The sequence below is a fragment of the Watersipora subatra genome, chromosome 9 (genome assembly GCF_963576615.1).
Source record: "Watersipora subatra chromosome 9, tzWatSuba1.1, whole genome shotgun sequence".
Taxonomy (NCBI): Eukaryota; Metazoa; Bryozoa; class Gymnolaemata; order Cheilostomatida; family Watersiporidae; genus Watersipora; species Watersipora subatra.
This window is the reverse complement of record NC_088716.1, coordinates 22,676,027-22,692,095: the sequence shown is the minus strand read 5'-3', so window position 1 is coordinate 22,692,095 and position 16,069 is coordinate 22,676,027. Positions and strand designations below refer to the sequence as shown.

Below are 16,069 nucleotides of genomic sequence, written 5' to 3'. Positions count from 1 at the left end.
AAGCTCCTATTTTTTTTGGCTCTGCCATATTGAAGCCACAGAAGAACTTTTACACTTTTAATGAGTTGATCCTCACTGTGTAACTGATATGGTAGAGTTGTAAGATACAATGTACAGTAGTAGTTCTTAGCCTGTGCTCAATAAAGGATTCTATGATGGTAGCACATTTACTCTATTCACCTATATAATATATTTACCATCACAAAGGATTCAGTGAGCGTAAATTCGACACTTCAGTACCTCCAACAAGGTTAAGTACCTCTGGTATAGATAATACAGTATAAATTAATGACACTACTTATACATGTTGCTAGTATGTCCGGTATTGCTGCTTTTATGACTTCAATGCGCCTAGCTTGTGTTTTCATCCCAATGTTTTATCGTTTATTCCATCACCAGCAAATATATATAATATAGATGATTGTGGGTGAACAGAGATGTTTAAAAAAGTGTAACGCAAACACTACTATCCAGCAAAAAAATACTTTAAAACGTAGCACATAGATGAAAGAGAAAATTTAGCCAAGAGCAAGCACCGCACACAATAAATACTACACTAGCCACACACTAAACCTCATCCAGTTGAGGCATTGATCTGCGTAGAAACGGACGGATAAGAATTTTATCAAATTCATATAAAATTTACTTAACAGTAGTCTAAGCAAATGACCAATGTGAACAACTGGTATAAATTTGACAAATCAGAAATGCTGTCAGGTAGACCAATGAAGGTCATCTGGTTTTAACCTTGTTTTCAAGGTTTTCATATTTTTAAAAGTTTGAAGTTGTGTGTTCCTGTTACAAGGCTGTACATATTCCTCTATCTTATCAGATCGCCTCCCTTTTGTCTTAATAGTAGTCGTCACCTAAAATGATCACAACAGAAATTGAGAATACAATGAAAGAACAACTATCACATATAAAACTAATAATTTTTGTTACCGTTAAAGGTCGACTTGCAACAAAATTCACATTACAGTTATTTGGTATCCAAAGGTTCGCGATGTTTTTCTCTGCTGTGTTGTAGGTGCAAAATATCGGGAAATGTGATTACAAGCTCTTAAAAGCTCAAAAATGAACAATTAATTGCAGCCATCACGAAAACGCCGTAGGATGGAATCCTTTTCTTCTTATAAGAAATGTAAGTAAATCTAACACACACACATAGACATGCACACACAGCAGACCTACATACTATGTACACATCTAATCACCACCATTGATGCAGAAAACCCAACCAATAGTAAAAGGTTGCCAAGCCAACCAAACCAAGGAGTTGCGTTACCTTTATGTAATTATGTCATTATGACACCTCAACCAAACAACATTGAGCACTCTATTTTAACACCTGCTAAAAGACGTCATTGCGTTATCATTTTACACGCTGTACCAAAAGGTCATACATGTACATAAAAATATACAAATTTGTTTACCTGGACTATAAAGGATGTGCTAGAAAGTTACTCAGAAAACCTTTTCATCAAATCCTGATACTAAACTTTTACTTAATTAAAACAGGCAAATTGTTTTTTATCCAATGACAAGTTTTTTAATAATGGGGAGCAAAACAGCGCTTCTATTTCCAAAGCTTACGATTACCCAAGCCCCTTTTAGTATGGTTTAAAGTGCCTTCTTCAAAACATTTCATCATAAAGTGGGTGCATCTAAAATACCTGTCATACTATAAAACTCATCACCAGACTACTATAACAATGCAACCATATAGCTGAAACCCAGAGGAATTAATATCCACTAGCAGTTGAATGTGGCTTGTGATGAATACTTCAATTAATCACAAGACAAAAAAGCTACAGGTTTTTAAGTTTATTACATTAAAAGGAAAATGTTCAAATGGTAGAACATTTTCCTTTCTCACAACACTTTCTTCAACTAAAATATTGTGAGAACTAAGTCAGACATTCACAAATTATTTTTTCAGAATACAAGGAAACTCTACTTGATAACTTAGTTTGAGAACTATAGCCCTGTTACAATAGTGGTATAAACATCATGTTTATGCACCAATAACAATGACTGTAATCGCTATATTGATAGTTGTTTTTGTAAGAATTTTTAAGGTCGGAAAGGAGAGGTTTAGAGAGACCCTATACTAGGGGTTTCGTGAAATGAATGAAACCTATTAGAAAACTAAAGAATTTACATAATTCAACTTATAGAATTGATGAAATTTGACCGTAGACTGGCATGTGGTGAGAAACAGGTTAACGTGTTATACACAGCAAAATCACATCTATGCACACTGACCTGTACTTCACCTGTGGTAGAAGAACTTGGCACCTTATAGGCATTCTTAGCCTGAAGTGACCTGCTTGTAGTGACTTCAGACCCTCGCTTTTCCCTCAGCTAAAATGGGGGAGAGATTAATAAACATTGGTAATGGTAAGATTTCAGGCTATCCAATCGTTGCCCTAAAGATTGGTTACATGGAAAATCTGTGGAGAGTTAAGCGACATTATGGTCAGATACAGTTATAACAAGTCAGATAGAGTTATAACAAGTCAGATACAATTATAACAAGTCAGATACAATTATAACAAGTCAGATAGAGTTATAACAAGTCAGATACAGTTATAACAAGTCAGATAGAGTTATAACAAGTCAGATACAGCTATAACAAGTCAGATAGAGTTATAACAAGTCAGATAGAGTTATAACAAGTCAGATATAGTTAGAACAAGTCAGATACAGTTATAACAAGTCAGATAGAGTTATAACAAATCAAATATAGTTAGAACAAGTCAGATAGAGTTATAACAAGTCAGATAGAGTTATAACAAGTCAGATACAGTTATAACAAGTCAGATATAGTTAGAACAAGTCAGATACAGTTATAACAAGTCAGATAGAGTTATAACAAATCAAATATAGTTAGAACAAGTCAGATAGAGTTATAACAAGTCAGATACAGTTATAACAAGTCAGATATAGTTACAACAAGTCAGATACAGCTATAACAAGTCAGATACAGTTATAACAAGTCAGATACAGCTATAACAAGTCAGATAGAGTTATAACAAGTCAGATACAGTTATAACAAGTCAGATATAGTTAGAACAAGTCAGATACAGTTATAACAAGTCAGATAGAGTTATAACAAATCAGATACAGCTATAACAAGTCAGATACAGTTATAACAAATCAGATAGAGTTATAACAAGTCAGATACAGTTATAACAAGTCAGATACAGTTATAACAAGTCAGATAGAGTTATAACAAGTCAGATAGAGTTATAACAAGTCAGATACAGTTATAACAAGTCAGACATAGTTAGAACAAGTCAGATACAGTTATAACAAATCAGATATAGTTAGAACAAGTCAGATACAGTTATAACAAGTCAGATAAAGCTATAACAAGTCAGATACAGTTATAACAAGTCAGATAGAGTTATAGCAAGTCAGATACAGTTATAACAAGTCAGATACAGTTATAACAAGTCAGATATAGTTAGAACAAGCCAGATACAGTTATAACAAGTCAGATACAGTTATAACATGTCAGATAGAGTTATAACAAGTCAGATAGAGTTATAACAAGTCAGATATAGTTAGAACAAGTCAGTTACAGTTATAATAAGTCAGATAAAGCTATAACAAGTCAGATAGAGTTATAACAAGTCAGATACAGTTATAACATGTCAGATAGAGTTATAACAAGTCAGATACAGTTATAACAAGTCAGACATAGTTAGAACAAGTCAGATACAGTTATAACAAATCAGATATAGTTAGAACAAGTCAGATACAGTTATAACAAGTCAGATAAAGCTATAACAAGTCAGATACAGTTATAACAAGTCAGATAGAGTTATAGCAAGTCAGATACAGTTATAACAAGTCAGATACAGTTATAACAAGTCAGATATAGTTAGAACAAGCCAGATACAGTTATAACAAGTCAGATACAGTTATAACATGTCAGATAGAGTTATAACAAGTCAGATAGAGTTATAACAAGTCAGATATAGTTAGAACAAGTCAGTTACAGTTATAATAAGTCAGATAAAGCTATAACAAGTCAGATAGAGTTATAACAAGTCAGATACAGTTATAACATGTCAGATAGAGTTATAACAAGTCAGATACAGTTATAACATGTCAGATAGAGTTATAACAAGTCAGATACAGTTATAACAAATCAGATAGAGTTATGAGCAATAAAAGATACCTTGCTCTGATAAGCACTAAGTTTAGCAATCTGTTCAGCCTTAGTTGACATCCTCATCTCGAGTCGCTCAATCTCGTCATGAATTCCAGCAGCACGACTCGCGCTATTGGCCGAGTCCATCTCCCTGGTCAGCTCCTGATGCTCCCTAACAACAGCATTACTTCAATGATTTATTATTCGACTTCAAATGATGATGGGTGATGGGAATGCAAATTTGACTGGGAGGGTCTATTTAATTCAGTAAATATATAGAGGAAGGAGACAACTCACGCTGACATATGCGTATATTCCTCGGCCAGTTGATCCATCATATCCTGGAGCTCCCCTTCACTCTCACTGTTCTCACTGCAAGTAACCATAAGCTTGCCTTTGTTCCTCGACCTCCTTGGTGGAGCTGAGCGCGGACGGGGTCTCTCACAGACAGCCCCGCATATATCAGGATTGTGGGTTTTGAGCTTGGCTATCACATTCTGCACATTGGAGCCCACCCTGTGGCTTGGTGCGGTTGACTGCATAGAAATACAGACAGTGGTCAGAAACACAATGATATGTTGCACACAAAAGGGGGAAAAACAGGAGAAAGTTCTAGAATAAATTAAAGAGAAGTCTTTTGAAAAGAAAAGTGAAAAGGATTCCTGAAAGTAAATGAGACATAATACTCATGATAAAAAAATAAGCTACTACGCTGCCCTCTTCCTGATAAGGAAGGCGGGTGCTTCGGTGGAGGGCCTAAACAATGTCTGCAGAGAAAGGTTACAGACTAACAAAACAATTCTGTCCTACAGAAGGAGATTTGTCCAACAGTTACAGCACAAGCTGCAAAATAACATACTACTAGAATGTTTGACACTCACCTGTCCAACCACAAATGGAATGTCAGCTAAGTTCAGTCTGTAGTGCTGCCCAGCTCTTGGCTGGACTGGTGCTGCCTTTCTCATTCGCTTCTTACGTTTGACTGACTTTACTGTAGGCTTTCGGCTTGGTGACACAGGTGGAGATAACTTGTCTATTAATATCTGGTTTGTCTTAGCCGCACTTCTCAACTAAGGAAATAAAAGGGCAACTCATGAGAGACTTGTCTGTGTTACCGAGATACGTCATGGCAAATTATTGGTCAGCACGTTAGTGACAATACAAGCATTCGCTACTGAACAGGACCGAGAAAAGGATCCACAACTACGGATTACAAACGTCTCTACAAACCTTTTAGCAAGATCGTTTATAGTAAAAAAGTGCAAGTCCTATTTGGTTTGTTTAAATCTGGAATGTACTCTGGAATGTTTTTGTATGTTTTTGTATATGCAGATACCATATTTCAAAAATGAAATGAAAGCTTTAAATGAGACAAAAATTTAACACGGAGATCTGACTTGTAAACCTATGAAAATGCAGGTTTGTTATGATATTGTTAAAGGTTGACTTGCAACAAAATTCACATTACAGTTATTTGGTATCAAAATATTCACCTTGTCTTACTCGGTTGTGTTGTAGGTGCCAAATATGTGGGAATGTGATTACAAGCTCTTAAAAGCTCAAAAACGAAAAGCCGCCGTAGATTGGAATCTATTTATTTCTCTGACGTAGTCATGACAGTTTGGTTATTGTCTTGTCACGTGATGTTCTCACGGGAATTGAAAGGCCAATAAAAAGCTCAATATAAAACTTATCGTAGTACTAGTTTATGACATACACTTCGGGTTTTACCGTAGACCCCGTATCAAATATAGATGCTCGCTACTTTACAGTTTTCTTTCGGCATTATCTAATCGTCAAATCGTAATCTGATCATGTGACCCAATACTTCGCAAATAACTTTTGCAGCACTTTTCGATTATCACAGGTGACCAACAGGCTCGTCTTGATTATCCGACAATGATATGTACTCCTTCAAGGTAAGGTTAAAAAATTAAATGAATTTTTACGATAAGTTATAAGATATCAGTGCTAAAAGTGACAGCATTACAACGACGATAAAACAGACGCGCAAGAACAATAGACATGGTTTTATTGAATGCATGAAGTATATTTGTGAAAATATTTCGACGAATAAGGTTGCATGAAAGTGTAAACAGAAACCATCTCTCACAACTACGTCACATTTGAACTATTTTGGAAAGAGAATCAAACTACGGCGGTCACGTGTGGCTGCGATTTTCTGTTCGTTTTTGAGCTTTTAAGAGCTTGTGATCACATTCCCACATATTTTGCACCTACAACACAACAGAGTAAGACATGGTGAATCTTTTTGATACCAAATAACTGTAATGTCAAATTTGTTGCAAGTCAACCTTTAAGCGAAAGCGAGTAATGAAACTGAATTGATGATAAGGAGCAGGCTAATGCTCTTGGCTACAAAGCTAAAATACTACAGACGCTCCCCAACTTATGAATGAGATACGTTCTGAACAGCCGTTCATTAAACAAATTTGTTTGTAAGTTGTCTCAGTACGTTATTTTGTACAAAATGTATGTTTAAGGATTATATAAGTATGTTTAAGGCTTGTATAAGTAACCTATATTGGTTTGTACTGTATTTAATGAACACTAAATAATAATAACACAATAAGCTCTATAAAGATGCGTTTAACTGGAAACAGTACTATTGTAAAAGAAATGCTACGGCATTTTTTCAAGTGTTACTGCATGACATATGTTAGCTGTGTAATCACTTGGACAGATTGATATCAGCAGCGGAAAGTCGCAATAACTACTCGGGAAAAGGTGTGTAATACATGTATAAAATTTCACTTACGGCATCTCTGCACAAACAATTTTTGACACGCACGACACCATTCGTATCTACCGTCGTTTGTAACATGAATGTTCGTAAGTAGCGTCTGTATTTATCTACCATATCAAAGTAACATAACTTCTTCACTCTTTCAGGTCCAATAAATAACTTTATTGCGCATCCAGGCCCAATTGGCTGTTCACAAGTGACAGACTCAGTGTTACTAAATTGTCCGTATCTCTTTTTCTATAAATTTTATCTTAACCCATTCAGGCCTGTTCCCGGTTATTTCGGGAAGAGTTGTGTTCTCCTAGGGCCTGATCCCGGATGCTATGGGTTAAATTTTGATTCACTCTATTGCTTAGCTGTTTAGGTACATCAGTTTTATTTATTCACCAAATGAAGTTTAAGAGCCTGTGCATCATTTTGATACCAAATATGTGATTAGACAATAGATTTTTAACTAGCAAATTGCATGATAGATATTAAGTGTTCTGACAATTTGTTGATCGCTGTTTTGGAAAAAGTTTATTAGGACGATGGCAAACTTCTTAAGTGAATCAGATGTGGTAATCAGCTCAGAGGAAGAAAATAGCAACAAAATTAATGTTCAAGAAAAAATTGAGAGCTTATTCATAGAAGAAGGTAAGGTTTATGTGGCTATATATAGAATTTTACCGAAAAAAAACAACGATAAAAAGCCAAATTTTTGTTGTGAATTTCAAACAAACTATATTCTAACAGTGTAAGATATGGATTTTTTTATGATACACATGATTATAACATTTTCAATCAAATAAAATTTACATTTTTAGAACTTATCACTTGATTATCCTATAATAAATAATAATTTTATGATTTTCTTGTAGAACTACAAGAACTACCAAAGCCAAGAAAATACTGCATCAATCATTTTATAATGAGAGCAAATGTGCATGTGTAGTTGGCATCAAATAACTCTCAATGTCCCGTCATTTTTTATGAATATATTTATCCTATATATTTATTTTTTTTTATACAAATACATGTATAAAATGTTCCTTTTTCATGCATCTTCATTTTGACTGCATTTTTACAGTATGTTTTACTTTATTTTTACATATATTTTCCTTGCTGGTGATTGTCTGTTAGCTGGTAACTTATTATCTTGTTTTATGCATAATATATCCATAATAACCTCTGCAATGCATTTCAATATAAATTAGCAAGCTGTTTGATTATGTAATTGTTAAAACTGTCAGCGACGTAGTGTTAGTTAGAAGCTTGTAACACCTGTTCTATTACTTGGAATTGAGAAATCTTTTTTTGATTTGCTGCTGATAAAGCTCCCTATCAATCTAACATAGTTCAACAATGTCACTACCAAAAAACTGCTTGATAGCTGCTATGAAACATAAAAATCACTTTGGTCAAAAATATTTTTGGCGGAAGTATTAGAAATTGTGGTTAGTAGAATTTGTAAAGCTACAGAGATATTTATATCAAATTGTAGCCTGGAATGTTTCAGATAAGCTGCAAAAAACAAATCAAGATTATTATGAAAAGGACTGTAGTTATGCTCAATTTCGTGTAACTCCATTTTAATTGAAAGGCTACTGAAAAATTAATTAGGCTTGGGGGAGCAGTCAACCGATAACTAATTAGTACTGAATGGGTTAATTCTGTTTTAAATTCAAGAAGAAAACATCTCAAGCTACATTTCTATTTTAAATTGTGAAGATCCATGCATTACAAGCTGATATAATTGTGATTCTGTAAAACATGGTCAACTTCTGATTGTATTCAGCTGCTATTGAGTAGTTATTATTGTCAATATGCACAATTCAAGCAGCCAGCAAGTAAGGCTGCTTGAAAATAAAATCCTACTACATGAAAGTTTACTCAACTCGTAAAAAACTACTACCACAGCTCTCAGACTCAGTCAAATAGTAGAATCTATTGTTATTATTTCATGTCTTGCTCAGCCTTTATTCAAAGTCTAGTACCTATCTGTAAGTAAAACTCATAATCACAATTGCTCTTAAGATTATCTAGAGCTAGTGGTAAAGCAATAAAGCTGTTGAGTCAGAAAATAATATTAAAATTAAAATAACATCGCTGAAAAAAAATCTTCAAACTTTGGCAATATGGTTTATTTTTCTTAAAACAACTTAAGATAAAAAGCCTTATTGGTCTGTTTTACGAGCTCCAACCTATACCAAACTGGTACTAATTTAAAAGCTTAGAACGTGTACTTTCAGAATACTGCAACAGAATTACGCTATAGCAAACAACAACTTTTGCACAAATCGCTTAAGAAGTCAGTCCCGATCAATTTGGGATTCCGACCAGGGGTTAACAACTTCTTCTCGGATAATTCGGGATTAGGAATAAAAGGGTTGACTAACTCCTTTTTATGAATATATTATCAATAGCAGCGGAAAATGTGTACTTATTGTCCATACAATGTCATAGACAATCTGATAAAACATATCAATTTTTCCTCAACTCATTTTGGCAAGATAATCTATCCGCTGTAACATCTGATTCACCCAGGCTGGTTCTTACAGACAATTCTCGACGGAAAGCCACCATTACAATCAAACTAGTGCTTTATCTTTGGGTGAAGTGAAGAGGGTTAATGTGGCAAGTAAAAAACTTAACCTTACGAGTGGCAGAGCACATATGAGTTTAAGGAAATAAGCCACATACAAATTACTACTTATGCAGGAATTTCTACCCACTCGCTGTCATAGGTTCCGAGGTTTATAAAGAGTTGTCATCTCAATGTATGAGTAAATACCACCTGGTATACAGAGATAGTCAAAGCTTGATTCGCTATTGAGCATATATGAACTAGTAAGAAAAGACTACCTCTGAAGTGAGGTTTGCTGGGGCGACTCTCTGATCATTTCTGTTGTTCTCCAGTGCTCTTTCCAGGTCCTTTATCCTCTCCTACAATACCACAGATGTGCTCATACAACTTTCAATCACAGCACGTAGAATCGCAACACCCAAATATGATTAAACGCAACACCCAAATATGATTGAACGCAACACCCAAATATGATTAAATGATTGTAAAGCTGTCACACAACGTGAGACCAGATGCAACTGCATAGGGTTTAATTATGCCAGTTGTTAACAGACAACACATGTAGAGCAATAAAACTAACGGCCACTGTAGGTGACATTTTATAGCAGATACAAGCACTATCATGATGAAACGCGGGCTGCTATAGCAACAGCCCTATAAAACGCTCCACAAGCATGTAAACATCAAGCTAAAATGATTCCCTTGTATAATAACAGCACAAAGATACAAACTTCCTTCCTGGAATAAACGGTACCTGAGCTAAAACCTGGCTGGCCTGGAGTCGGTGATGCTCTCGTTCCATCTCTGATATTTTCTCCATCTGTGACCTCATCTCTTGGCCTGTGTTTGCATTTCGCAGGCGCATCATCTGCTCACTGCGCTCATATGCTAGCCGCTTCTCAGCCTCTGCCTCGTTTAACATCTTCCGCATATATTCCAGCTGCTTGTCGAGGAGTTCACATCTAGAATCAGCTGAACGCAGCTGCTCCTGCATGTCTGCAAGTTGACACATGACAACAGGCTGTGACATAACAGCTAGTACTGGCATGACAGCTAACAGCAGCATAACAGTTAATATTGATATGACAGCAGATAGTTATACAACAGTATTGGTATGACAGCTGGCTATGACATGACAGTATTGGTATGACAGCTGGCTATGACATGACAATATAGATATGACAGCTAGTAGAGACACGACAGTAGAGATATAACATCCGAAAGTGACATGACAGTACAGGTATGACAGTTGACACAGCTAAATCTGTCAGGGATTACACTAACTAATAATGGACATGGCAGTACAGGTATGACAACTGACACACCTAAATCTCATAGGGATTACACTAACTAATAATGAACATGGCAGTACAGGTATGACAACTGACACAGCTAAATCTGTCAGGGAGTACACTAACTAATAATGGACATGGCAGTACAGGTATGACAACTGACACACCTAAATCTCATAGGGATTACACTAACTAATAATGGACATGGCAGTACAGGTATGACAACTGACACACCTAAATCTCATAGGAATTACACTAACTAATTATGGACATGGCAGTACAGGTATGACAACTGACACACCTGAATCTCATACGGATTACACTAACTAATAATGGACATGGCAGTACAGGTATGACAACTGACACACCTGAATCTCATAGGGATTTCACTAACTAATAATGGAAATGGCAATACAGGTATGACAACTGACACACCTATATCTGATAGGGATTACACTAACTAATAATGGACATGGTAGCTAATACTGACATAAACTTGCTAGTTAAATAGATTTTCAATTTCGTTACCTATAGAATATAAGAAAACCCTCCAGAGTTCATACAATACCGCTACAATTACATAAAAGAAATACACACGAGACCAATAACTCAAAATCAAATGTCGAGGGTATGATAGGATGTCTCACCATGCTGATGAGTAGAACTAAGTCTCCTCGGTGAGCGTGATGTTGTTACACTTGGAGATACATGATCTGTTGATGTAGTTCGAGACCGGGGAGATGTATGAATGGTTTGAGGAGACGACTCCGCCCGAAGCTGTTCCAAAGAACGCCTGTAATAGTTTGTTTCTTTTGATAAACCTTTTAAATTCTCCTCCGCGGTTGTGCGCTCTACCTCGAGGGCACGAATTCTGTCTTGTATATTCTTCAGAGCGTCAACGACATCTGCAATGAAAGGTAACTATTGATGTTGGATGCTACAAATGATGAGTCGCTGAAATAGGCTCCATAAAGAGCATGGTTAGAAAAAGGCTTGACTTCTGACTAGAAGAAGGCTTGACTTCAACACATTTGTTATTCATTGAGTAAAACTTTGCAACAACACGGGGTGTGTAAAGAAGCAATTTATAATGTTACCATTGAAAGAAGGAACAAAAGAAACATATTTCATATGAATAAGTTATAAATATCTTTAGTAATTAAGCATACTCTATAAGGTCTATTGACAAGTTCAATTGCAAAGACCGGCTACACACAAGAGGCAAAAGTGAGCCGGTCACACAGAGTTGACTAAAGCACTTGCGCTACAAGCTACAAATAGAAAAACCTTACTTGTTCAACCAATCCAAGACCAATGATACACATCTGCTCAAGGGAATGAGAAAGCATAGATTCAATTACATTAAGACTTAGCACAATAAGGCTGTAAATTACTGGTTACTAAGGAGTCTACTGGTTACAGAACAAGTCGGCAGAACCACAATAACTTGACTCCCAATAGCATAGATAGCAAGAATAAATTATTAAATTTATAGGTTTTTCATTTAGTACTAGTCAAGCATGAAACGGCAAAGCAAAAATGATAATTAATACATTGGAATAACGATACAGGGCTTTGTGAATCGGACATCACACATTTCAAGGCAAAAATTGTAAACTCCCTAATATAGCTGGCTTCAGTATTCACTTAGGGTTAGTTTCGCAAAGATTTCTCATCACACTAGCATCAAATAGATTTCTGACACAATATCTGGGATAAGTTTGCTCATCATTTTAAGCATTTTGACAGATAACAAATAAAACGTGGTACACATCTATCATGACATAGTACATGGGCAAACTTAAAAAAAAAAATACTTGTATATACTTACCAATGCATGATAAAAGCATGAGAAAAAATTATATTAGGTAAAAAGATATTTACAGCGGTAATCATAATTATGGGACCACTTGAAATAAACACGTTTTTTGTTGTTAATTCATATATTGTTCTGTAAGTATTATGTGAATTATGACAATACGCACATCAATAGAAAGCTCAGGATGTACTGGATAAGAATATTATGTTAAACTAACTGATATTTGCTTTATTAGTTTGATTTTGGTATAATATGGCATTTTCGGCATAAAGCGGTACAAAAATCCAAAACAAATTATGTTTACATTTCTGTGAAACGCAACTTTTTTGGACATAATTTTAGAACATAGCTCTATAAAATTTAATTTGTGGTGTTTTTCAGTTTTTTCAGAGTATTTCTAGCATCCTAGTATTTGGTATGACACCATAATCCTAGACTCACCTGATAAGATATAATGGGTGACCATTAAACAGATTTTATTACTAAAGTGCACCTTCGGTGGTAGATAGAATGTTTAGAAATTTTGCTTTTCAAATATGTATAATATGTATGGTCTGAGAACGGGAGTTTAGGCCATAAATGAAAAATATTATTATGAATTTACTAAGCGGTCCCATTATTATGATCATCACTGTAGCTTGATTACCTTAGCATCAGAAGAATGCAGCAATGCAAGTGGAAACGGCATTTTCTTAAAGGTTTACTTGCAACAAAATTCACATTACAATTATTTGGTACTAAAAGGTTCACCATGTCTTACTCTGCTGTGTTGTAGGTGCAAAATATGTGGAAATGTGATTACAAGCTTTTAAAAGCTCAAAAACGAACAGTTAATCACAAAAACGCAGTAGTTTGGAATCTCTTTATTTCGATGACATTCTCAAACATTTTGGTTATTGTTTTGACACGTGAAATTATCACGTAAAATTAAAGGCCAATAAAAGGCTCAATATAATTCGCCTCGTAGCACTAGTTTATGACAAACACTTCGAGTTCTACTGGAAAGCCTGTATCAAATATAGATGCTCGCTACTTTACAGTTTCGTTTCAGCCAGGTCTAATAGTCTAGTCGTAATCTGATCATGTGACCCATACTTCCAGTCAAATGACGCGGACAACTTCTGCGGCATTTTTCGACTATCACAGGTGACCAACAGGCTCCTCGTGTTTATCAAAAGTTGATATGCACTCCTTTGAGCTAAGGTTAAAAAATTAAACCAATTTTTACAGTAGGTTTTGAGATATCAGTGCTCGAAGTGACAACATTACAATGATGATAAAATAGACGCTTAAGGACAATAGGCATGGTTTTATTGAATGCGTCAAGTATAATTGCGAAAATATTTCGACAAATGAGGTTGCATGAAAGTGTAAACAGAAGGCATGATGTTCATTTACGTCCCATTTGAGCCGATTTGGAAAGGGTTTCCAATCAACGGCGTTTTCGTGATGGCTGCAATTAACTGTTCGCTTTTTTAGCTTTCAAGAGCTTGTAATCACATTTCCACATATTTTGCACCTACAACACAGAGTAAGACATGGTGAATCTTTTGATACCAAATAACTGTAATGTGAATTTTGTTGCAAGTCAACCTTAAAGATTAATATTATTGATAGGATTTAGCACATGAACTGGCCAAAAATCATAATTCACCATAGTGAAGGCTGGTTTATGCTATGTCGACGTAAGATGGCGTTTTTCTTTTGGAGTTCGTCATCGATTATGTGAACCGTAACCATATGACATTGACGAAGCATTGCGGATACGTCAGGAAAGTTTGCAGCTGTCAAACTTTCTTGGTATTTCGCCAAGCATCAATGACCGCCTGGACAAGGTGAACCATTTTCGTGATAGTAATTTGCGATCGCTGATAGCGTGGCTAATGTATTTCCATTCATGATAGTCGCTGCGGGACTAGTATTTGATTCAAGCATGCAAAAACAAAGAGGTTTCTTTGCGAAAAATTAAAAAGAAAAATGGGAATACGTCACAGAGTATTTGCTGATGCAAACGCGGATGATTTTGGGATAGTGTGAACATCATCGACGATCACCAAAGTATTGTGGCATCACCACTGAGATACGACGATATAGTGTAAATCAGCCTTAACCGGCAACATAGAATAGTTCTACTTGCTATAATCTCTAGTGGATTTACTAAGGGAATGTTCATGTGATAATATTGATGAACAACAGAAAATCTCGATAACAAGATTGAAAAAGAGCTTCACAAACAGCAAAACTATGGCTTACATTGTAAGCCATATTATAAATAATTATAAAATATTATAGATATTTATAATTATAAATATTATAATTAATTATAGTATAAATAATTATAAATAATTTGATAATTAGAGAAAGCCGAAAAGCAACTGCTTGACAGAATTTAAAACTTAAGCGCTCATGTAAGATATGATGTTACAACTGGTGGTCATGAGGATATAGATGTTCACTTACTGTCTCGGTGACTATTTGGAAGACCTTTGGAAGGGGACGTAGGCTCAAGCCATCGATGTCTATGTCTGTCTACTAGACCTTTGCTAGGGGTCTGAAATACCGTCACATCATCTGCATCACTGATCCTCCCATTACGGTTTGGCTGAAAGAAATTTTACACAAGTAAAAAGCAAAACAGCCACTTGCAACAAATAAATAAAGCGTATAGATTACTTAAAGTGTATTAACTACTTTGAAGCAGTAAACATACTTTATATATGTTTTATATATAATGTGGACAAATAAGAATTGTATACCTCATTGCTGAGCTAAATGACTACAGCACTTGCACAATAAGTTAATACGCACATATTAGAAGAAAGAAAGCATGTGATTGTTTAAAACAAGAACTATCTTTCGAGCGGTAGGACATGTGTCACTAGAAAAAAAGGTGCGAGTTATTAAACATAGTCACGACTACAAAACTAAAAGATTCAAATTCTCATCTATTAGTTGACAAAGCAGATATATCTACTAATCGTGATGTTAAAATTTATAGCTTTAAGCAAAGTATCTATGCACATGATTTATTAGTGAATAATGCCTATGTTGATGTATTGGTGGCTCTAAGAATAGCAATTCTAATTCAACGCTATATGACCAAAAAATAAAACGAATGAAACTGTCAACTCATGTTGTAGCTAAAGCTTGTCAATTAAACGTGTGAATAAGAGAGAATCTTATAACATTAATAAGGATAAACTTGTACCATTAATAACGAACAAATTATCTATAGGTTCCATATTTGCTGTAAGCGTGTATGTGAAAAAACTCACCGTTTTATACAATTCCTCCATAACTAATATCCAAATAAATTACTTATAATTTCTAAACCCACATGTTAAAAAAATGCCTTATAGGTAAAAACAAATTGAGATCACAAAGAGAAAGCTACACAATGTTGTCATCCGGGTTGCTAGGCCGCTTCCCTTTTTGAAAATAACAGTTTGATTGGCTGATTTAT

General features: G+C 35.2%; 1 protein-coding gene across 2 annotated transcripts; it reads right to left on the bottom strand.

Annotated features, from left to right (window-relative positions):
- Positions 1–368: 368 nt before the first annotated feature.
- Positions 369–16,015, bottom strand: LOC137403779 (centrosomal protein of 57 kDa-like). 2 transcript variants are annotated; one of them, XM_068089818.1, is made up of 10 exons: positions 15,882–16,015; positions 15,067–15,208; positions 11,435–11,692; positions 10,250–10,491; positions 9,774–9,854; positions 5,044–5,232; positions 4,460–4,698; positions 4,190–4,334; positions 2,266–2,364; positions 369–866 (listed from the first exon to the last, which is right to left on the bottom strand). In XM_068089818.1, exons 1-10 carry the CDS (start codon positions 15,900–15,902, stop codon positions 714–716), a joined length of 1,569 nt encoding a protein of 522 aa, XP_067945919.1. In that variant the 5' UTR covers positions 15,903–16,015; the 3' UTR covers positions 369–713. The 2 variants fall into 2 exon arrangements, with proteins under 2 accessions (XP_067945919.1, XP_067945920.1); XM_068089819.1 differs by having other exon boundaries at positions 710–866; positions 2,277–2,364.
- Positions 16,016–16,069: the final 54 nt, after the last annotated feature.

Coding starts and splice junctions, on each gene's coding strand:
- LOC137403779 (XM_068089818.1), bottom strand. CDS start 15,902: ATGGAGGAATTGTATAAAACG. Junction 5,233..9,773: donor CAGCAAACCTCACTTCAGAG/GTAGTCTTTTCT, acceptor TTATTTCCTTAG/TTGAGAAGTGCGGCTAAGAC. Junction 4,335..4,459: donor GAATATACGCATATGTCAGC/GTGAGTTGTCTC, acceptor TGCTGTTGTTAG/GGAGCATCAGGAGCTGACCA.